The 23265-nt window shown below is 41.5% G+C and overlaps 2 protein-coding genes across 4 annotated transcripts; one reads left to right on the forward strand and one right to left on the reverse strand.

Annotated features, from left to right (window-relative positions):
• Positions 1-325: 325 nt before the first annotated feature.
• LOC141604949 (ras-related protein RABA3-like) lies at positions 326-2388 on the forward strand. 2 transcript variants are annotated; one of them, XR_012526247.1, is made up of 3 exons: positions 326-723; positions 1510-2080; positions 2275-2388. XR_012526247.1 is itself a non-coding variant. In XM_074423544.1 (2 exons), exons 1-2 carry the CDS (start codon positions 476-478, stop codon positions 1967-1969), a joined length of 708 nt encoding a protein of 235 aa, XP_074279645.1. In that variant the 5' UTR covers positions 326-475; the 3' UTR covers positions 1970-2182. The 2 variants fall into 2 exon arrangements, 1 of the variants encoding a protein (XP_074279645.1); XM_074423544.1 differs by lacking the exon at positions 2275-2388 and having other exon boundaries at positions 1510-2182.
• A 267-nt stretch (positions 2389-2655) lies between these two features.
• Positions 2656-9508, reverse strand: LOC141604948 (calcium-transporting ATPase, endoplasmic reticulum-type). 2 transcript variants are annotated; one of them, XM_074423542.1, is made up of 9 exons: positions 9138-9508; positions 8932-8977; positions 6705-8253; positions 6489-6610; positions 5659-5937; positions 5072-5455; positions 4524-4633; positions 4202-4430; positions 2656-3477 (listed from the first exon to the last, which is right to left on the reverse strand). In XM_074423542.1, the coding sequence occupies exons 3-9, from the start codon at positions 8191-8193 to the stop codon at positions 2914-2916; spliced, it is 3177 nt and encodes a 1058-aa protein (XP_074279643.1). In that variant the 5' UTR covers positions 8194-8253; positions 8932-8977; positions 9138-9508; the 3' UTR covers positions 2656-2913. The 2 variants fall into 2 exon arrangements, with proteins under 2 accessions (XP_074279643.1, XP_074279644.1); XM_074423543.1 differs by having other exon boundaries at positions 2658-3477; positions 9463-9481.
• Positions 9509-23265: the final 13757 nt, after the last annotated feature.

A 23265-nucleotide genomic window follows, 5' to 3' on the forward strand; every position in this document is an offset into this window, starting at 1 on the left:
ATTCTTGCGTCTTCCCGGAGGACGTCCTCCGAGAGGACGCAAGAATTTCTCTATAGGTTATTATGTCGTTAAGGAGTCGAACCTTGTCAATTTAAATTGAGCGAGTTACTCACTGTCGTCCTCCCGGAGGACGCAAGAATTTCTCTATAGGTTATTATGTCGTTAAGGAGTCGAACCTTGTCAATTAAAATTGAGCGAGTTACTCACTGTCGTCCTCGATAGACACTGCAATTTAAATAAAAAAATAAAAAAACAACAATAAAGACAATGGGACATGACTCAACCTACACTTTCCTCCTTTTTTTGGTAGTCATACTTTCCACATGAATAATTGAATAATATTCTCTTCACCCTCATGTTTTCCTTCAAATACCCATATCATTATTTCCCTACTACACAATTTCATTACATATATTATTTTTATTATATAAATAAACACTACATTAGGTTATATAATCACTAAGGAAATAAAAATATGAACAAGGAGATGAATGTTAATGAAGGAGAGGAAGTAGTAAAAGAATTGACAATAGATTATGTGTATAAGGTGGTTGTTATAGGAGACTCGGCCGTCGGAAAATCTCAATTATTGTCTCGATTTGCGAAAAATGAATTTAGTTTCGATTCAAAGTCTACTATTGGTGTTGAGTTCCAGACTCGAACCCTTAACATTCAGTCTAAAGTCATCAAGGCTCAAATTTGGGACACTGCTGGTCAAGAAAGGTACGTGATAGTATATGTTTTTTTCTTTTACTTTTTATAAAAGTAAGTTATTATATATTTATTTTCGCGTAAAATAATGTAAGAAGATTATCGTGACATTTCAAGCATGTGGCAACCGCAATTTAAGATATATTCATAGTAAATTATTTAATGCAGTTTTTAGAGAAAAAGGATTGTATACTTCCTCACACTCAATGAGTTTTTGTGTATTTTTTTTTTTTGAGTTCTATAGAGTTTATAAATTACATTTTAATTTTATGACGTCAAAAATCAAATTTTTCTGAGCTTATATGTAATTTTTTTGAGTTATAATTATGTAATTTTTGGAGATTAATGCTTAAGTAATAAACTCAAAAACTTTATAATAAAACTCAAATTTTTTAAATTAAAACTTAAAAACTTTATGTTAATGCGCAAAAACTATATCATCTGATGTACTACCTCAGATGTATAATCCACTTATTAGCAAATAATAGTTTTGTATTATTTACATTGGAATAAATGCAATTTTCGATGCAGTTTTTATTACGTGTTATTAGGAAACAACGTTTTCATATTATTAACATTGGAATAGTAGTGTATAAGAAGATCGATTATTCAATGCAGTTTTCGATGCAGTTATTATTATGTGTTATTAGGAAACATTGTTTCCATATTATTAACATTGGAATAATAGGGCTAACTTTTTTTTTTACATTTTTTTTTTGACAATTGGATTAACGAGTTCTACAATTTAATAGCACGCTTAGCTAACCTATAAACGATTTTATTACAAATACATTAAAGGTACAGAGCAGTGACAAGTGCATACTACAGAGGAGCACTAGGTGCAATAGTAGTATATGACATAACAAAACAGCCAACCTATGATCATGTATCAAGATGGGTAGATGAGCTTCGGTCACACGCCGATAACTCAATCGTGATCATGCTAATCGGAAACAAAGCCGACTTAGCCGATAAACGGGCAGTTTCAACCGAGGATGCCGTGGAATTTGCAGAAGAACAAGGGTTGTTCTTCTCAGAAGCATCAGCACTTAGTGGTGATAATGTGGAAAGTGCATTCCTTAAGGTACTTGAAGAAATATATAGTGTTGCCTCTAAGAAGACATTAGATTGTGATTATCATAATGGTAAATTAAATGGGCATGATTTAGGGACACTTAAGGGTGAAAAGATTGATGTAATTTATGGGTGTGATCTTGAGATTAGTGAAATTAAGAAGGTTTCTAATTGCTCTTGTTGAGATTTTTTTTTTTTTTTTTTTTCGTGTGTAAACCATCTGGTTTAGTCTGGATTTGAACAGGGTAGGACCACTGGGACGGTTAAGCTCTTCTTCATGAGTTTTAACGCTGAGGTATTCTCAGGGCTCGAACTTGTTGAGATTTTTATGTTTGATAAATTCAAGTGTTTTTTTTTATCTTGTCAATTCAAATTTAATTGCTCTTGTTGAGATTTTTTTTTGGCGTATACCATCCGGTTTGGTCTGAATTTAAGCCGAATAGAGTCACTGGGACGGTTAAGTTCTTCCTCGTGAGTTTTAACGCTGAGGTATTCTCAGGGCTCGAACTTGTTGAGATTTTTTAATCATTCAAGATGTATAATGATATATGATGTATGGTTTTATGTTTACGTTATGTTTGATACATTCAAGTGTTTTTTTTTATCTTGTCAAATCAAATTTAATTGTCTTTTCAATCTAACTAGGCTACTAATAGTAATAATCAATTCAAGAATGCCAAGAAAAATCAAATTCATGAAAGTTGGTAGAGAAAAAATAGGTCCATCTCGGGTATTTTTCAGGGTCGCGTGTAAGATATGAAACTCGACTATCATTGATACAACATTATTACCCCAGTGTCTCAAAGACTCCCGCAAACTGCTGGGTAAGGGTGGTCGGATGTATAAAACACATAAACTCCGATCCAAGGCGGCTTGCAAAGAAATTTCCGACATTTGATAGATCTCAAGGATACAAAGGTACAACTACAAGCCTATAAAACAGATCTTGTTCAAGTAAGGTCATAAATAAAACTTGGTTAATACATAATAAATGATCAACACCTGTAATGTACATGTAGAGTACATACAATAGTACATCTGAAGCGAGACTGAGTGAGTTGTATGTTAACAGAATTTTGTTAAACGGGTTTCCGGGTTTGTAACCCACAATCAGGGTGTCAAATGGGCTTACAGTTTCTTCACCTTAATTGCAGACCGTCTTCGACCCCTTCCAATTGCTTTGAGAACCTCATCGATAAGGATGACAGGCAAAGAAGCGATGATGACGAGTAACCACTCGTTAACAGTGAGAGGAACAATCCCGAAAACACTTGCTAGTACTGGAACATACATTATCAGACAATGGAGGCCCATAGAGAGTGACATGGCAACTAAAAGCCAAGGGTTTCTCCATGGTGGCATTGTTACCAGGCTGTTGTCTTCCGAGAGGGCGTTTAGGGAATTTAACATTTCTATCGCCACAAGAACGGATAGTGACAGTGTCGCTGCCTTGACTTTGCCAGCGGAGAAATAGTCACATGGATTTGTGAAGCTTATGACACGGCCTCCAGCTACTGTGAATGGAGAAGCCGAGAAATTTGACCATGATGGGCACTCTCCCCAGTTCGTTAGCTGCTGTAGAGGAACGAGTGTGTGCCCGTCATTTATTAGATTGATACCCAAAAAGGAAGGTTGGGTGTACCATATAATGAAAACACCAACGGTTGCAAGCCCGACGTAGGAACCAATCACCTGTATCAGTAGAAAGATTCAGTCTCACAACTCTCATGTAAGTTGGTCTAACAGCAGAGCAACCAAAAAAACTGTGTAGAAAAGATTAAACTATTTTGGGATATTCTCTCGTGTACCCCTGAATTTTTTCGTTTTCTAAGGTGTACCCCTTGTTTTTCACAAAAACAACTTTGACCGACGATAATTCTCTGTTACGAGATCAGAAACGGTAATTTTTTTTTTCAAATCAATTATCTCGTTAAGGCCTTAGAATTTGAAAAAACAATTCACCGCTTTTTGAACTCATAGCTGGTAGTTATGGTTGGTCAAAGCTTTTTTAACGAATAAACTTTGACCGACCATAATTCCCGACTACGAGTTGAGACGTCGGTGAATTCTTTTTCAAACTGAATACCTCTTAAAGACGGTCAATTTAAAAAGAAAAATTATCGTATTCTGAACTTGTAGCCAAGAGTTATTGACGGTCAAAGTTTTTTTGCAAGAAAAGAAGGGTATACTCGCTCAGTCGCTCTGTCTCCACCAGTAGTTTACAGTTGCTTTGAATCGGTCTTTTTATGTGAACACATGCTAGTGCGATAAGGAAGCTTCGCTCATTCTCTACCACACAAAATTTCCCCAAAAAGGAAATTATTGGTTGAGCGAACAAAAAAGGAATACGTAAACTATTCATGGTGATAGATGGAGTAGAAAAACTATGGAAATGAAACACATTGTAAGTATTTACCAGGTAACGAAAGAGAACCCAGCCATTGATAAGAGGATCATCACTTTTTCGAGGGGGTTTCTGCATGATATCTACATCAGCAGGATTGAAACCTAGGGCAGTTGCAGGTGGGCCATCGGTTACCAGATTCACCCACAAAAGTTGCACCGGTATCAGACATTCTGGAATGCCAAGTGCAGCAGTTAAGAAAATGGATATAACCTCTCCCACATTGGAAGAGATCATGTACCTGCATATAAACAGAAAAGTGAGATTTAGTACATTATGACAAAAGAAAGAAATAATTTTGCTGTCGGGTTGCTACAGGATCAGATCATTGTACCTAATGAAAGCCTTCATGTTATTATAAATGGAGCGACCTTCGGCTACAGCTGAAACAATTGTACTGAAGTTATCATCAGCCAGAACCATATCTGAAGCTTCTTTTGCAACCTGAATCATTTGACATTAAAAGAGCATTAATTCTTGCATGAGACTGCCTCATTGTATGAATTACACATGGCAAACATGGCAATTAGATCCCCAATATTTTTATATATAACCTTCAAATCTTGTTGATGAAAATATCGGAAAAGAAAAAAAAAAAAAAAAGTAACGACTATATATTATATATAGGCTCGAATTGAGCTCGAGCTCAGGTAAAGCTCAAACTTTTTTTAGCTCGAGTGTTGCTTCACGAGCACAAGCCGAGTAAGGCCAAGCTCATGCTCAGCTCGGGTCGGCTCGTTATCACCCCTAACTACACTACATAAAATAAAGACTTCGGTATACTTCTAAAGTTCGGATAGGTGATAAGTGATATCTATCTCCTACAAGAATTTGCACAAAAAGAATACAAGATCAAGGATATTATCATGACAAGTATGTCACCTCAGTTCCAGCGATGCCCATGGCAATGCCAATGTCAGCGAGTTTTAAAGCAGGAGCGTCATTGACCCCATCTCCTGTCATAGCAACAATTTCTCCCATCTCCTTTAGCATCCTGACGATTTCTTGCTTGTGTCTTGGCTCAGCGCGAGAGAAAACCTTTCCTCCAGGCCTGCTTAATATTTCCGCTTGCTGTGAACTGGAAAAACCCATAAATTCTTTTCCAGTAAAGCTTCTTCCCTTCAGTTCTTGATCATCATCAAACAGTTGGATTTCTTGGCAAATGGCCTCGGCTGTAGACTTGTTATCACCAGTAATAACTATCACTCGGATCCCTGCATCTCTGCAATCACCCATCGCTTTGTAAACTTCCTCCCGAGGTGGGTCCTGTCAGTTGAAGTATCACAAGTTACACAAACATATATGAGATCGTCTTACATTGAGACCGACATATGAAACATGACCTATAATTAAAGGAGCAACACTCAAATATTTGGGTTAGTTCAGAAGAAAGTCGCACGATAAGAAAAAATCAGGATCACACGATATTAGTCAATATACAAATACAGATAAGAAAGTCGCATGCTCACCCTTATACCAACGACTCCCACAAAAATAAGGTTGCTCTCTATCTCTGGGTAGCAAGCGGGATCAAGGAGCTTCTTATGGGCTGGATGACTTTCACCGGAGTAATCTGAAAAGTCTTCTAAGTCATCCTTGTATGCCAGTCCAAGACATCTTAGACCCTTTGAGCTCATTTCCATGAGTCTAGATAGCAACAGTTGCTTGCAGGAATCATCGATTGGAAGAATCGATCCATCAGCCAGTTGAACGTGTGCAGTGCGGTCCAGTAAACTTTCCACAGCACCCTGCAGATTCCTTAAGCAGTTCAGAAAAATGACACAATCACAGAATAGGAATATTATGAAGCTCATTCAGAAATAATTGCAAGACAATAAGGACAAAAGCAAGGAAAGAGGCAGGAAGCAATAGAAGCGGTACTTTTCCGTCCTACTAAACAACAGGCAAACAGATTCATCAAGAAGTAATACACAAATGAGATGGTAACCTTGTGTTATTTAGTCCAAAGTGAGGTGCACATCATAAAACAAAATGGCTCACTAAACTGGTGATCATTCTTTTTATAATGGATTAGCGGTCATTCAATGCAACTCTCGAGTCTCGACACAATTTTCATATGGGTCATCCGGAAACAGCCTCCCCCTTAAACTTGTTAATTGCAGGAGCCCATGAGACACATGAGTCAATAACCTAAGATGTAAGAGTCCTCATCTGAAACAATGACTTCTAGGCGAAGACTTATGTGGTAGATGGTAAGCTAGTTGCGAAATTTCAACACGGCACACAAAATTCAGTGTAGAGTACATATTAATCATTCAGTGGAGTATATAATACTCACCTTGACAAGGAGACGGTTATGTCCAGTTGGCTCACGGACAATGACACTCATGGATTTACGAAACCGATCAAATTCCAGAGTTGCCAATTTCTTAGACCTCTTTGTCCACCACTCACAAGAAGCTGCACACACATATATATATAACTGATTAAGATCCACAGGTACCATAGTTTTTATAAACAAATCTAAGGAATGTAAACAAAATTAAGTTCTCACCTAGTTTGATTGAGCTCCGGTCAATCATATAATTTGCAGCTAATTGTATATCCCGAATTTTGTTCCTGGCCTTTGCATCAGGAACTCCCATCTTCTCAACCAAAACCTTAAGAGCGGCCTCAGTGGGCAAACCAGTGGCCTGAAAAGCACGGCCATTGCAGAAAATCCCGGCATCATTACAGAGAGCTGATATTTCTGCCATGGCTTGAAGATTGGCATCCATATTGTAGCAACTCCAATCAACAATACCCCCATCCTTAGGATCATATGTTGTTCCATCAACATGAAAAACTCGAGAACAAGTCGTTTTACCACCCAAAGTGAAGAACTCGGTCACAGCCATTTGGTTAGTTGTCAAAGTGCCGGTCTTGTCAGAGCAAATCACCGTGGTACACCCTAACGTCTCTACACTAGGGAGCTTTCTAACAATTGCGTTTTTCTGTGCCATCTTCCTCGTTCCCAAAGCTAGACAAGTCGTGATGACAGCTGGCAGCCCTTCAGGAATCGCAGCTACTGCAAGGGCAACAGCGATCTTAAAATAGTAAGTACATTTCTCAAATGAAAATTGTATATTTGTGGGCCATCCATCAACAACATCCCAACTTAGAAAATACTTGTAGTTTATGATCCACACAAGAAGGCAGACAATCCCAATTGCAGTCGTAAGTCTACGACCAAACTCATCTAGCTTTTTCTTCAATGGAGTATCACTCTCTTCTAAAGAAGCCTCGTGGATTTGAGTTTGAATCTTCCCAATCTCGGTCCTCATTCCTGTATCCACTACAATACAAACACAACTTCCATTCACAACAGTTGTTCCTGCAAAAAGCATGTTTTCCTTAGCTTGCAACTCACAGTCGTCTATGAGAACAGGTGCGGTAGACTTCAAAACAGGCATGGATTCGCCTGTCAAAGAACTTTGTTCGACTCTTAAAGTCGAGGTTTTCAGAAACGCGACTCTCATATCAGCAGGAACCTTATCTCCTACGCGCAATTCAACTATATCTCCCGGGACTAACTCTCTTGCAGGCAAGTCAGGAACCAAATACCCGTCTCTTAAAACCTTCGCTGACTCACCCTGAAGATCTTTAAGCGCTTCAAGAGCTTTTTCAGCATTACTTTCTTGCCACACACCAACAATGGCATTAAGAACCAAAATCAAGACAATGACAAAGGGCTCAACATAGGCCTCCAAGCCGGACTCTCCCGACTCTTGCCCATGGAAATAAGCTAGTATGAAAGAAATAAAAGCCGCAACAATAAGTATTTTTACAAGCATATCATCAAACTGTTCCAAGACAAGGTGCCAAAGAGGCTTCCCTTTCTCTTTGTCAAGTTCATTCCAACCATACCGCGATCTTTGTTTCTCAACCTCATAACTACCAAGACCCTTGTCTAGTTTGACATTGTACTCCTTCAAGCATTGCTCAACAGACGAAGACCAAGCAGAAAATGATGTGTCTTCCATTGATGATGTTATTGCTACCATCGCAATTTCAAAAACCCGATTTCCCAATTAAGTCAAAACTCTAACAAACATCTAAATTTCCTGCATGAGAACAATTCCAAATAACCAACAATCCTTAAAATTCAGTACCCTACCTAAATATACATAAATGAGAAGAAATTCATATAAAAAATTGCTACAAAATATTCAAAAAATTCCGCCTTTATTTAATTTTGTCGAACATTTTCAGAGTATAAGGGACATTGGAGCAAAGATCAAAATGTCAAACACAACTACCAGTAAACAAAAGAATTATAGAATTTGTCAAAAACATGCTGACCAAATAGTTATCATACAAAAAAACTGTTATATGTCTCAATCAAACCCAAGTCTAATTCAATACATTGAAATAGTAACAGCAAAACATTTCATTCAACATCAAGTACAAAAAAAATGATTAAAAATTTAAAATCAACCCATCAAATATTTGAATTTTTTGTCTTATTTCCCAAATATTACAAAAAAATACCCACAAAACAAATCAAATCAACAGATATACAAATCTACCCTTCAAAATTGACTAAAAAGTATAACTACAGAATTATCAAATTTGACTAAAAAGTACTCTAATTAGACAAAGTTAGTCTCATGTAAGACGGTTTTACACTAATGTTATGTAAAACGGATCCACAACCATAAACTTATAACCATAATACCAAAACTGAAAAATTCGCGGCTAAAAACCCGTTTAACACAAACTCTTGTGCTTGTAAAACTTACCAGGAAATCAGAGAAAAATTGCATTGACTGCATGAAATGGGAGACCCTGCAATAATTAGAAACAAATTTAAACAGGTAACAAAAAAAAGTTGCTTTCTTTAGCAGTTAGAATTAGTGATGAAAATAACCCACTATATAGAAATGAAAATGCATAATAAATTCAACAAAAAATTGAGACAAAGACAAGTGGGTAGTTACAAACTTACAAAGTATGAGGATTTTATAAAATCATATTACTCGTATTATATTACTAGTATTAAACCCGTGCAAATTACCATATTATTATTTCAAATTTTCAACTGAATTGTGAAGATGGTAAGTTGGCTTATACACAAAGCATTCTTTTTGCAATGAGAAGAAGAAATGATAGAAAAATTTAGAGGGAATATATAGAATATAGATGGTTCGTTTCTTCAACTTTGGTGTATGTAGTTGTTATGTTAAATGTAAATGTTTGATTGGTTTAAATTAAAATCTGGTGAAAAGTGAGTAAATCTTATTTGGGATGGTGTTAAAGGAGTAGTATCTCACAGGATAACAGGTCATTATTAGGGTCAATACTCAATAACCACCTTGCACGCCAATTTGTTCAAAAAAAAGAAAAATCAAGGAGTAGTTTTTGGGGTGATGTGTCTAAGGAGCATAGACCTGGTAATGGGTCAATGGGTTAGGACCGGATTAGATGGGTTATTTTAAAAAAACGGGTAAGGTCAGGTAGGGTCATTTTCAGGGCAGCTATTTTCAAGTTAATTTAGGGACGAAGGACTATGCAACGTTAAACACTCGGGTCGGCTCATATTTCATCGAGTTAAATCAAGTTCCGGGTCAACTTTGGTGTCGGGTCGGGTTATTTGGGATTATTTGAGTCGGGTCAGTTTTATTGTGTCTACTAAAGAATAAAGAGTAAGGACTCTAGATTAACAGATATCAATTAATCCATTCTCGTGTCTCTTCTAGCGTTTCACTATCTGTATAAAAGTTGGCAAATGGGTTAGCCGCGTCGGATTCAGGTCTTGTTAATTTGGGCGCGGTATATTTTGGGATGTAAGAATTCGGGTCGAGTCCTTTCGAGTTCAGGTTATTTATGAATGATGGTCAATTTGCAACATAACAATAAACATTTGGGTCGGCTTGTGTTGTTTCGAGTGAATTCACGTTACAGGTTATACTCAGGTCCTCAGTTCGGATGTCGGATCGGATCAGCTTTGTCAAATTTGATTATGAGTAATGTGTCTAAATAAGACATTGTGAGAACAAGATAATTGAACACGTAAATGAGATGTAGGATATGCTCACTAATTTAGCATCATCGATACTAACAACGAGGATTATAGATTTTAAATTTAATTGTTAATCCAATGCTTTAGCATTAGTATATTTACGGCCTTATGGGGATATTTAACTTGGTTAAACTAACATAGTATACGACCTTGGTGTTGGTGGTCAATTCTTTTTCTTTTGTGCAAATAGAACAATCAGGCACTTATGTTGTAAGAACCCAACCTTCAATTTTATGATTAGAGTAAGAGAACTCTTACCAATTGAGCTAAATTTCTTATTCTCACATAAACAAGTTTTCCTAAAACCGTTATTTTCACGCAAACCTCAACTTAAAATGAATTATACGTTTATCGACCACAAGCCACCACCTCCACGTAATAGTTATAGCTAAATTTTAAAGTAATCTTATAATTGAATTATTTTGTTTCGTGATCATATATCGCGGCCATCGGGACTCAATGTTGACATTTGAAACAAAATCTCCTATATACATTGATCGACGACCTTGGTCACAATTTTAATATTAACGAGATTTAAAAAGTGAGACTAAGACACTAAGGCTATACTCTTTTCGCCTTAATTTCAGCTCACTTCGGTGCAATTCAGCCCAACTCAATTCAGCTCAGCTTAACTTATTTCAGTTATATTTGTCTCAGCTCTCGGCGAATTTCAATTTAATTCAGCTCACTTCAACTTATTTCAACTCAATTCATTTTAGTTAAGCTCCGTTCAACCTTACAAATAGCCAAATAGGGCCTAACTATTATAATGTGAGTTAAAAAGTTTTGCAACTTGGTTTTGTTTCACTATCCAAAATTTCAAAGCGTCTTGCTTGTGACGAGCTAATCCCGTCACAAGCTGAAAACCTCTCACAAAAAGGGAGAGGGGATAAGGTGGGGCACCCCCATGTGCTTCCCCATTCACCTCTCATGAGTATTTTGTGAGAGGAAATGGTATCCGTCACAAACTTGTGACGGATATCGCCGTCTTCAATGAGATTTTGTGCCAAAATTTAAATGCGTAGTTGGTACTTGGTAGTCCTACATTTTTGGAAAATGGAAAGGAGTCAGGCACCTTATCGTCAATCGTTTTCCATGTTATACGTTAGCTTTTTAAAACAATTCGCCACATAATTTGTTTATTAAAGGATTATAAGAGTAACTCCAATGGTTGAATTGAGGGACCTGTTTACAATTGTTCTAAATTATCAAGCTACATACTCACCATTGAAGTACGAAAATATGTTATCGCTTTCAAGCAGGTGTAGTTTTGTCAAGCTACGTAGCTTGACCATTAAAAAGAATAAAAAATTAATTAAAAATATATAAAAAAATTATATTGCAATATTTATTTGTAATGTGGGACCTTGTAAGCTAGATTTGTTGAGTTTACCATTGGAGTGTCTTGTAGCTTCAAAGCTTTGTTGCTTAAAAAAATGATGGAAAAAGGCAAGCTACAAAGTCTCGTGGCTTGCCATTGGAGTTGCTCTAAGGTTCTTACAAATAGATTATTTGTATTGATGGGGCATATTCTGCACCGCTGACCAAGTCAACATATTGAGCAAGGTCAAAGATATCCACAATAAGTCAACGACTTAGACAGCTTAGCCGATGCAACCCATCGGCTGTCACACTGGTCTCGGCTTTGCAAATCGATCGGTAGGGACACATATCCGCGTACTCATATCCAAGACCCTCGGCCGGCCTGACATGGGTCCATCGGCCGAGGGTAGAACGGTCTTTCCACCTGCTAGCCACTTGGCCACTTGGCCACTACGCGACAAAAGGTGAAAGCCTATAAATACTCCTCAACCCTCATTGAGGAAAGGATCCATAAATTAACCTAAGAATCACTATTCACCTGGTAATAACTTCCTTATCTCTCTACAATACATCCTTAGCCAAGTAACAACAACTTATCCCTCTAAGTTTACTGACTTGAGCGTCGGAGTGAGTACGCTTGGCACAAAGCCAAGCCCTCAGTTCGTTCATTGTTGCAGGAGAGGCCGAGAGGAACGATAGAGACGTGAGGAATCCAACTCAAGACATCATTCTACAAGCCACGGGTGGTAACAATACTTGCTCTGAAATTACACCCGGAACAATTGGCGCCGTCTGTGGGGATAGACACTAGAAGCTAGTCACATTCATTCCCAAACAAAAAAAATACACGAAAAACCCACCCCCAAAGCCAAGAAGATGTCGAAAGAACAAGAGGCATTCGTGACCGACGAAACCGAATTCTACCAAGATGATACCGTCCACAAATCTGGAGTTGTGCAACCCTCCGCCGGTCAAGTGATTCAACCGGAGTACGGGATGCCAATAATACCGGACACTCCGTCCTGCCGACCAGGTCACCATCATGGGACATGTGGTTGACGTAGCAAAACTAAAGATGCTCCTGGACCTAATGGGAGTACGCCTCACACTCCTGTCACGCCGACAAGAGCGGCGGAAACCGTCCGGAGACCGGGGCCCAAAATGTGACCCCCGAAACTTAAACGGAGCATTAGGAGAAGCCGACCACGTCAAGACACCGGGGGAGCCCAAAGTGGTCGTGGTAGACCTAAGTCCTTCTCGCACTCGTGAGAAGACTGCGTCGCCGCGGCACGAACGAGGCACGCCCCGGAGGAGCGAGAGAAGCCCAACTCGTCAGAGTTGGAGAAGAAGCCCGACTCGCCAGAGTCGGAGGAGAAGTCCTTCTCGCTACGAGGAGAGAAGCCGGACTAGGAATACGAGGAGCCGATCGCCGCGTGTCGCCCGACATGTGGTCGGCAACCCCTCGCCGCCTCGTCCTAGATACCCCGGCATCGACTAAGTGAAGTTACCACCTATAGCATACAAAGGGGAAGGTGACCCGACCGACCACGTCGAGGCTTACGAGTCTCACATGTCGGTATGGGAGCAACTGATGAGGTTTGGTGCCGAATCTTCCCAACAACACCGCATGGGATGGCACGAGTTGGTACAAGGGGTCGCCGACGGGTCGGTATATCTTGTTACGCCGACCTAAAGGACGAATTCCTAGCCCGATATTCCCGCAACAAGAGGAGGGCCGTGGAGACATCGGACCTCCCGACTATCGACAGGGAGGGAGGCGAGTCTCTCCGAAGTTATGTGAAGAGGTTCGACGCCAAGGTTCGGCAAAATTCGTGAGCCGAACAATGAATCGGCGACCTTCGCGCTAATGAAAGGCCTCCCAAGGGGGACCTAAAAACGAGCTTATCAAATGCGGCGGCCGACCTTCGACGCCGCCGGACGGTTGGTGATCAAGCCATTAAAGTGGAGGACTATCATAAAACCTGGGTAGGCCCTAGCGAGGCCAAACCCTCGAAAAGAGGAGCCGGGAGGACAACCCGGATGAAGGACGCCGTGACAATGATCGGTCACGGTGCAGTGAAAGAAGCCGTGACAATAATAGGTCACGGTCGATAAATCTGCCAGAAATGAACTCGACGGGCGCCGGATGGAGTTCGGGATCGCACCGCCGCAGGCGGTATAGTGATAAGACCCCCTCGTCGTATCGGCCGCCGAGGTCTTCACCCCGAGCAAAAGCGAGGGCCGAAGTGGGAAAGGCCCCCAAGCCGAAGGGAGAAGGTGACACGAGCCAAGATCTTTGTGAGTACCACGGCCACACCGGTCACCTTATCGACAACCGCCGATCGAAGAATGCCATTGAAGAGCTGATCCGGAAGGGGAGCCTCGGCAAGTACGTTGCCAAAAGCCAAAAGGCTGAGGCCGGCAGTTCAGATAAGAAATCCGTCCTCGAACGGATAGGAGTGATTCACGTTGTCATCGGGGGCAACGAGAACGGAGGGTCCGCTCATGGGCACAAACGGCACCTGAACGAGCTATATCAGGCCATCAACTTTGTGCCCAACGCAGCGATCCCCGCTTCCAACATCCCCGATATGACTATCGGAAGGAAGGACTACGAAGGAGTCATCGCTCCTCACAGCGACCCACTCGTAGTCAATTTGGACATATCCAACCACCTGGTCAAGAGGTGTCTGATTGACACAGGCGCCTACACGAACATCATGTTGAGGGAGTGCTTCCTCAGCCTCGGTCTGAAAGTCAAGGATTTAAGCCCCTGCACCAATCCACTATACAGCTTTTCCGGGGCCGGCCTGGTACCACTGGGGTCAGTCAGACTGCCTATGATGTTCGGCGAAGGGAATGCGGCCAAGAATGTCCTAGCCGAGTTCGTGGTCATTGACGGCTCGTCCGCCTACAACGTTCTCATAGGCCGCGTCACTCTGAGCGAGGCTGACGCGATAATGTCAATCCGGGCCCTGACACTGATGTATGTCTCGGACCGGGGGGAAGCGCATAAGCTCGTCTCCAAGGACGAGAAGGACGAGGTGGTCAACGTCCAGATAGCTGCCAGAGGATGCAACATGCAATCCCTCAAAGTGGCAAAGAAGTCAGAGAAAGGAAAAAGTTCGTCCTTACAACAGGAAGGCGACCTCATGGATGCAACTAGCGGCTGACTGGGAAGGTGTGCCTGTGATGAGCTATTAGGACGTTGGTAATCTCGGGAAAAATTTATGTAGCGGCGGAGGTGTCCAAAATAACTGTGGGCACCCCAACGCATGTTTATACCTAATGAAAAATCGTCCAAGTCTTCCATCAAAGTGTCCATTTTTTCCCATCAGTTATTAAGAGGAAGAAGACGCCAGCTCACACTGTCACACCGACAAGAGCGGCAGTCTCCATGAAGAAGCAGGCGCCGTCGCAGTCACCCCAAGTAGTAGACGCCACGGCAGTCACCCCAAGAGGTAGACGCCGTCGCAGTCACTCCAAGTGGTAGACGCCACGGCCGTCATCAAGAGATAAGACGCCAGCTCACACTGTCACACCGACAAGAGCGGCAGTCTCCATGAAGAAGCGGCGCCGTCACGGTCACCCCAAGTAGTAGACGCCACTAGCGACCCCAAGAGGTAGACGCCGTCGCGCAGCCACTCCAAGTGGTAGACGCCACGGCCGCCATCAAGAGATAAGACGCCACCACACTTTGTCACACCGACAAGAGCGGCAGCTCCATGAAGAAGCGGCGCCGTCGCAGTCACCCCAAGTAGTAGACGCCACGGCAGTCACCCCAAGAGGTAGACGCCGTCGCAGTCACTCCAAGTGGTAGACGCCACGGCCGTCATCAAGAGATAAGACGCCAGCTCATACTGTCACACCGACAAGAGCGGCCGTCATTACCAATAAGCAGACGCTGGCTCACACTGTCACACCGACAAGAGCGGCCGTCATTACCAATAAGCAGACGCTGGCTCACACCGTCACACCGACAAGAGCGGCAATCACCCTCGTAGCGTGCGCCGCAAGGCATTACGACCCGGCGCGGTTGGTACTCGCAGAAACGATCAAAACGCCTTAAAAGCGTTTAAACACAGTTGGGATGCGCACTCTAGACTGCCTCGGCCAAGCCAGAGACAAAGTGAAGACGCTAAGTACAGTTGATACGCTCAACTATTAGCGCAAGGAGACTCAAAGTGAAGTAAAGACCTCGGCCAAGTCGAAGAAAAAAAAAAGGGAAACGAACTCTTATTAAAAATGATAAGTTACAAGTGAGGAGAATACAGACGACGGCCGTCTCCATAAGGACAAGCCAAAACACAACCTACCAAAGTTGTACAAAATACAAGGAAAAGAAAAACAAAAGATTACAGGTATCATATGAAGCGCCAAAAGTGGCTGGGAGGGAAGGCTTAATAATTGGCTCCCGAGCAGTGAAGGCGTCCGAGACGCCGGTGAGCCGGTGACGACCGCCCGTCTCCCTATGCCTGTTCTTTGCTCGCCATCGCAGCAGAGCAAAGATCTTCTTCGATGGGCAGCCAAGCGACGTTCTTAGCAGCCTCAGCTTCAGCAGCCTCAGCCTGAGCCTCGGCAGCATCAGCTGCCCTTGCCCTCACGGCTTCCTCCTTGGCCGCCTTAGTCTTCTCAGCAAGGGATGCTATCTCCGCGGCCGCCTCTTTTTCTATCTTCACCCTCACCGCCTCCTTGGCCTTCTCCTCCACGGCCTTCTCCTTGGCTTCGAGCTTATCGTCAAACAAATCACAAATTTGCCCCACGGAAAGGAACCGGGAAGAGGGAAGAGCTCCTCAATCACTTCCCCGGCGGCTTCTTCGGCGGATCCGGAACTCGGTGCACATGTTAGGGAGCATTTCGGTTTGGAGCATCTCGATGTCGTCCTCCTTTTGTCTAATAATGGTCTCCTTGCTCGGAATCACCTTCCCCTGGATCTGAAATCTGCCCCTGAATTCATTCCTCTGCTGGAGATAAAGGTCGGCATGCCTCTGAACAAGGTCGCACTTATCCAGCAACTTTGCAACTTCGGCCGCAGCAGCCTCGGCCTTGGCTCTCTCAGCAAGGACCTCCTTTTCAGCGTCCTCCCTGAGCTTCCTCTCAGCCAAGAGCGCTTTCTCAGCATCTACCCTAAGCCTCTGCTCATTGAGGAGATCCAGCTTCGCCTTCGTGGCCACCTTCCTAGTGGCATCAAGCTCAAAAGCGGACCGAGCCACGGCCTTCTCCTGCTCTATAATACGAGCACCGGTCGCTCGTTCCATCTCGCCAGCTCCTCGATCAACCTCGCGCTTTCCGCTACAAGCCGGGTGGAGGAAACCTTCTGGGATGAAGGGTCAGTGGTGACGTTTCGATCACCAGCCTGCAGTCGGGAGGGGGAAGCCTTCTGGGATGAAGAGTTAATGGTGACGTTATGATCACCGGCATGTGCGGGTCTCTCCCCCACTTGCTGTTCATTAAGAGCGACGACCGACAGCGGCTGATCTGCAAAATTTAACGAAAGTATCAGTATCAACATGCAGACACACCAGAAAACCCGTCATCAGCAGCGCCTAATGAACCGACCGAATCTGAGCCACAGAATAGATCAGTACCATGCTTGGCCTTCTTGGCCGAAGGACGCGCTTCCTCGCCAGTAGCAGGAGCAGCGACAGCGGTAGAGGCTGTGCCTTTTCTCTTACGGACAAGGGGAGACCCCTCCTCATCAGAGTCCTCCCCATTGGTGATATCGACGATCTGCACCGTTGCCTTCCGAACAGGGGGAATGGGAGGTGGAACTGATGTCGACGCCATCGCCGCCGAAGACCTTGTTTTTCGCGTATGACGCGGCATGTGACTAACAACCTTCGCCCGGCCTCCACCACATTCAAGCTCTTCACCGATCCATGAGATCATTCGGCGACGTCCTGCGGTCATGGGCTAGAGCCTTGGGGTGCAAGTTAGCAACGGTTTTATCTTTGTGCAGCCCCATTCTTCGGAGGATATCCTCAGACAGGTCCGGTCCAAAGTGATCTGCGAAGGAAACAAAGCGGGAGTTAGGTGAAAGAAATAAATCGAAGCTCGGGAAACAGGAACATTGAGAGCGGCGATGGGCCTCGCACCGACCCCACTCACCCCCGCTAGGGCCGTATGAGGCCGACATGACAGAGCGGCTCATCCTGGAGGATGATCTGCGTTAGGGGAATCCATCTTTTCGGCACCCCACTCTTGTCCGCCTCAAAGAGCCTCATCGCCGACTTCTCATCTTCCTTAAGAAGGACCTTGCACGCATCCATCTTGAGTTTCTTCCGGTGACCCATCCGTCGTGCTCCGCCTTAGTTTCACACCGCAAATTAACTTGATGCTTTGAAAGGAGCGGGGCGGCGGGTAGTCATCCCAAGTACCTTAACATACACCCACCGACCTTGCCGGCCTTTGCGGAAGAAAGTTTGTCAACAGAGACATAACCCGGCTCCATTTGCACACTGTACCATCCGACGCGCCGAGAGATTGATGGCGGAGATGATGAAGCCGGCGGAATAAATTCACCGTTGGGGCCTCTCCCTTGAAGAGACAAAGCCAGACAAAGCCGACTATGGTCCTCACAGCCAACGGGTGCAGTTGGGCAACAGCAACGTTCATGGCCCTAATGATGGCCATAACGTACTCATTCAATGGCCGAGCCCGTACTCCAAGTGCCGCATGTATACGCCGGTGTGGCCCGTGGAGGGCAACAGACGGCTGGCCCCTCCTCGGGGATAACAATTTTGTATCCCCGCCAAAGAAAAATGACCCTCGAAAAATCTCTCGCCGAACAAAAGCGAGCTTATGGGTCCAAGCACGGTCAAGGCGGACCTTACAGCGTCGCCGTGATCCATAACGTACTCCTCCCCTTAGGACGAGCCCTTTCAAAGAAGATCACCAAAGTCGTCTGCGTCATCATCGACATCATCGTCGTCCTCCCATTCCTCCAAAATTTGGGGATCAACTTCGGAGAAGGAGACCTAGGGCCCCCAGGACCTTATCGGGATGGCGCCTGGTTTCTCCTCCTCATCAAGACGCGGCGGGGATCCCCCCGGCGCGAAGTGCTAGTCCCGAAGATCGCGAGAAGACATAATAGCAATGATTATTTAACAAAATAAGAAAGGAATTTTGTTTGTTTCCCTTGAAGAAAAACGATCGCCGGAGTAACAACTCTGGAAATTAGAAAAAGAAACCCTTGAAAGTTTAGAGAAGAAAATTTTGGGAGAATGAAATTGGTGGCCAATTTCGCGGAACAACTGCCCTATTTATAGGAAAAAGCCCATAATAAAGGACCAATCAGGGAACAGCCCATGAAGCGTCAGCCAATCAGCGAGCAGACACGTGTCGGACATGCAACCACGGAATGTCAATCGTCGCAACAGTTAAACGTCAATCAACACGGCCTAATAAGAACCAGGCCGAGATAGAAGAAGCCGATACAGAAAAATTTCAGAAATCACTTTCGCAGAATATACGCTCAGCATACATCGGAGCCCATACCACGGCATAGACTACGCTGGGGGCAAATTGATGGGGCATATTCGCACCACCGACCAAGTCAACATATTGAGCAAGGTCAAAGATATCCACAATAAGTCAACGACTTAGATAGCCTTAGCCGATGCAACCCATCGGCTGTCACCTGGGTCTCGGCCGGCAACGATCGGCGGGACACATATCCGCGTACTCATATCCAAGACCCTCGGCCGGCCTGACATGGGTCCATCGGCCGAGGGTAGAACGGTCTTTCCACCTGCTAGCCACTTGGCCACTTGGCCACTACGCGACAAAAGGTGAAAGCCTATAAATACTCCTCAACCCTCATTGAGGAAAGAATCCATAAATTAACCTAAGAATCACTATTCACCTGGTAATATCTTCCTTATCTCTCTACAATACATCTTTAGCCAAGTAACAACAACTTATCCCTCTAAGTTTACTGACTTGAGCGTCGGAGTGAGTACGCTTGGCACAAAGCCAAGCCCTCAGTTCGTTCATTGTTGCAGGAGAGGCCGAGAGGAACGATAGAGACGTGAGGAATCCAACTCAAGACATCATTCTACAAGCCACGGGTGGTAACAATACTTGCTCTGGAATTACACCCGGAACATGTATAAATTAAAGTAGTTTTACACTTTTACATTAACATTATAATAAAATCCTCTCTTATTTTACAATATTACTCTTGTAAAATTAGTTATTAATTTCTTTTTGTGTGCTTATTTCTGTGAATAAAAGTCATTTTCACAATTATATCTCGTAAAATTGTTTTAGACATGACCTTTTGATATGTTTAAGGTCAATTAGTGTTACGGTAATAAAATAAACGATTTTCTTAAATATTTTTCTATTATTTGGTAATATATTCTTGCTAATATCTCTCATTTTGTCACTTACACAAAGTACATTTTTGTCCGAAAATAAAGTACATGAATTCAAATTCAAAAGTCTACAGTGTCTTTATTTTATTTATTTATTTTTTTTTTTTTTGGGTCTCACGAAGCGCGTACATAGTCACATTACAATAAGGGGGAGGGGGATTCGAACCTGGGACCTATTGTCCACAATACCTCCGTCTTAACCGCTAGACTAAGACATCCTTGGTAAAAGTCTACAGTGTCTAAGAACATAAGATGCATACTCTATGAAATGAGAAAATTTATACTCCACATACCGTATGTCACAACTCGTACAAGCGGTACAACTTATTGTCAACTTATTGTTATAAATAAATACTCCTCCGTTCCAGGCATTAGATAAAGTAAGATGTAACTATTCAGGCCCTGTTCTTTTGGACCAAACTTATCTCGATCTCAATCGAATCAAACTTATAGGATCTCGAATCGAATCAATCAAACTTATAGGATCTCGAATCGAACTTATTGGATCTCGAATCGAATCGAACTTATAGGATCTCGAATCGAATCGAACTTATAGGATCTCGAATCAACTTATAGGATCTGAATCGAACTTAACTTAACTTATAAGATCTCGAAGTTAACTTAAATTAAGTGAGGTATAGGATCTCGAATCGAACTTATAGGATCTCGAATCGAATCGAATCGAACTTATAGGATCTCGAATCGAACTTATAAGATCGAATCGAATCGAACTTATAGGATCTCGAATCGAATCAACTTATTGGATCTCGAATCGAACTTATAAGATCGAATCGAATCGAATCAACTTATAGGATCTGAAGTGAACTTAAATTAAGTGACTTGAAGTCCAAAAGAACAGGGCCTCAGTGGCACTCTCGCGAATCCATGTGTATCCAACCGAGATCTCAAGGCACCGGAAAACAATTTTTTTCGTGTATTTGTTCAAATTTTATGCCAAAATAAATAAAATTTGTACTTTTTATGTGGAAATAAGCTTTACATTTTTATCAGAACCCAAAAAATAAAATTTGTAAATCCGGTATTGACAATATTAATTAAAGTGATAAATGCACACTAAATTAAATCACAAAATCTCATTGAAGACGGGCGATATCCGTCAAAAGCTTGTGACGGATACCGTTTCCTCTCATAAAATGCCCATTGAGAGGTGAGTGGGAAGCACATGGGGGGTGCCCCACCTTGTCCCCTCTCCCTTTTTGTGAGAGGTCACAATCTTGTGACGGGATTAGCCCGTCACAAGCAAAATGTTTTTTTTTTTTTTTTTTTTTTTAATTAGGTAAAAAAAACGCTTTGAAATTAAATAGGGTTGTCTCACAAAATATAAACATTGTCGTTGTCCCTTGGAGAATTTTGGCATACTTTAAACTAAAGACCAAAATAAAGTCACTGCCACTTGTATTATTATAACAATGTAAAAAATCCTTGAGAAACTTCATCTTTTGTACAGTTGTACGGAGAATTGTTTACCATTTGTATCATTGTATGTTCACTTCTTCGAAACTTCCTTAGTCAAAGTCACCTCAAACATAAATTTATTATATTATTATATTGAAGCTTAAAGTTGTTTGAAAAGTTCAATTAAAAACATAATCTTGTTTAACACAAATTATTGTTTAACAAGTTATTCTTTAATAAGGGTATAACTGTTTTAAACTTTAAACGGGTCAAATAGTATAAATACGACAAAATCAGAATGTCTAGAAATTAGCAAAAAAACTTATCTTATCTATGTAAGTAGAATGATATATGGTTCGTTTTAATATTAAGATGAATATATACGTTTTAAGAAAAACTGATTCTTATTAATCGTATGTACTCCGTATTGGTTAGCTAAAAGTTGTGTAATATAAAATGGTACTCCCTCCGTTTCAGTGAGATGTTTACACTTCCTTTATTTTGTGAGGGGGAAATAAAGGAAGTGTAAACATATGACTGGAACGGAGGGAGTAGTTGTATATAATTATAATGTAAATAATGAATGTGTCCATGAACTTAGTTCTTTACAAGTAATGAGTCACAACAACCCACTAATATTGGAGTAATTGGTGTGTATTATAATTGATGAGAATATCCGACCTTTCTGTCATTACATGCCTCCTATCATTATAGATTAATAATGATAATACATTAAATAAAAATGTTAAGTAGTGAGTATTTTGATTTGATTTGTTAGAAGCAATCACTGTCCAATTGCATTATATTTTGGTATAACTAATAATTTATTTATTTTGGGTTAAGAACTAATCATTTATGGTAGAAATTAAGTAGGTACAATGAATTAAAATTTACTACTAAGGGTAAACAATAATCATAGGTTGAAGACAAGTATAAGAATAACTAAGAGTAAAAGAAACAAATATCATCGATAGACAAAAATGATCTTACTAGAGCATCTCCAATGGTAAACTAGCTGATATTATTAGCTAACTGTTGTGGCATTGTCACATCATTTTATTGAGCTACAACAATTTCAAACTATACTTTACTCAAATGGTTTAGTTAATTTAGTACTAGTTTAATTGGACAAATTTAACACATTCCTCTATTTATTTATTTAATGTCCAGAATTCTAACATAAAATATAAACTTTAAAAATGGAGCACTATTTTTCGTATTGGTTAATTCCTCTTGTAGGTTCATTTAAGCAAGTAGCTCCATGGAGCCACTAGCTCAAAATTATTTGAGCAAAGCTAATATACATGGTCAACTCCAGTGGTTAAGCTACTTGCTTGCAATTTTATGAAATTACAAGTAAGTTCCCAAACCCAAACCATTGAAGATGCTATAACTAGCCCTCTTTGTAATATGATCACCTCACTTAAGCTCTGTTATTTTTAGCTTAATTTTACCTCTCATTCAACTTACTCCAGCTTATTTCAACTCGTTTCATTTTAGCTCATCTCACTTCAGCTTATTTCAACTTGTTTCATTCCATCTCAGCTCACTTCACTCCAGTTCAACTTTATTAAGTTCAGCTTTATCAGTTTTAATAAAACCCAACAGTGGCGATTTCATATAGACACGACTATCTAATTATTACAGCCTTCGAAAATGTAAATCGGTTTATCGCAATGCCATTAACTAAAGTAATTTGATAAGTCATACACAAAAATTGTGACAAAATTATTGATTTTGCAGATGTCAAGTAGTTTAGTTGGTAAATTCATAAGAAATGGTACTTATAAGTTATAACCCGAGTTTGAACCCTATTACGTTTATCAGCATCAAAATCGCCATTATATCTCCCTTTACACCGAAAATTTTAAAACAAAGTTTTTTTTTTTTCCATTTATCTTCAAAAGAAAAATGAGATGATGCCACCTGATGATAGA

This window comes from Silene latifolia, chromosome 10 (genome assembly GCF_048544455.1).
Source record: "Silene latifolia isolate original U9 population chromosome 10, ASM4854445v1, whole genome shotgun sequence".
Lineage (NCBI taxonomy): Eukaryota > Viridiplantae > Streptophyta > Magnoliopsida > Caryophyllales > Caryophyllaceae > Silene > Silene latifolia.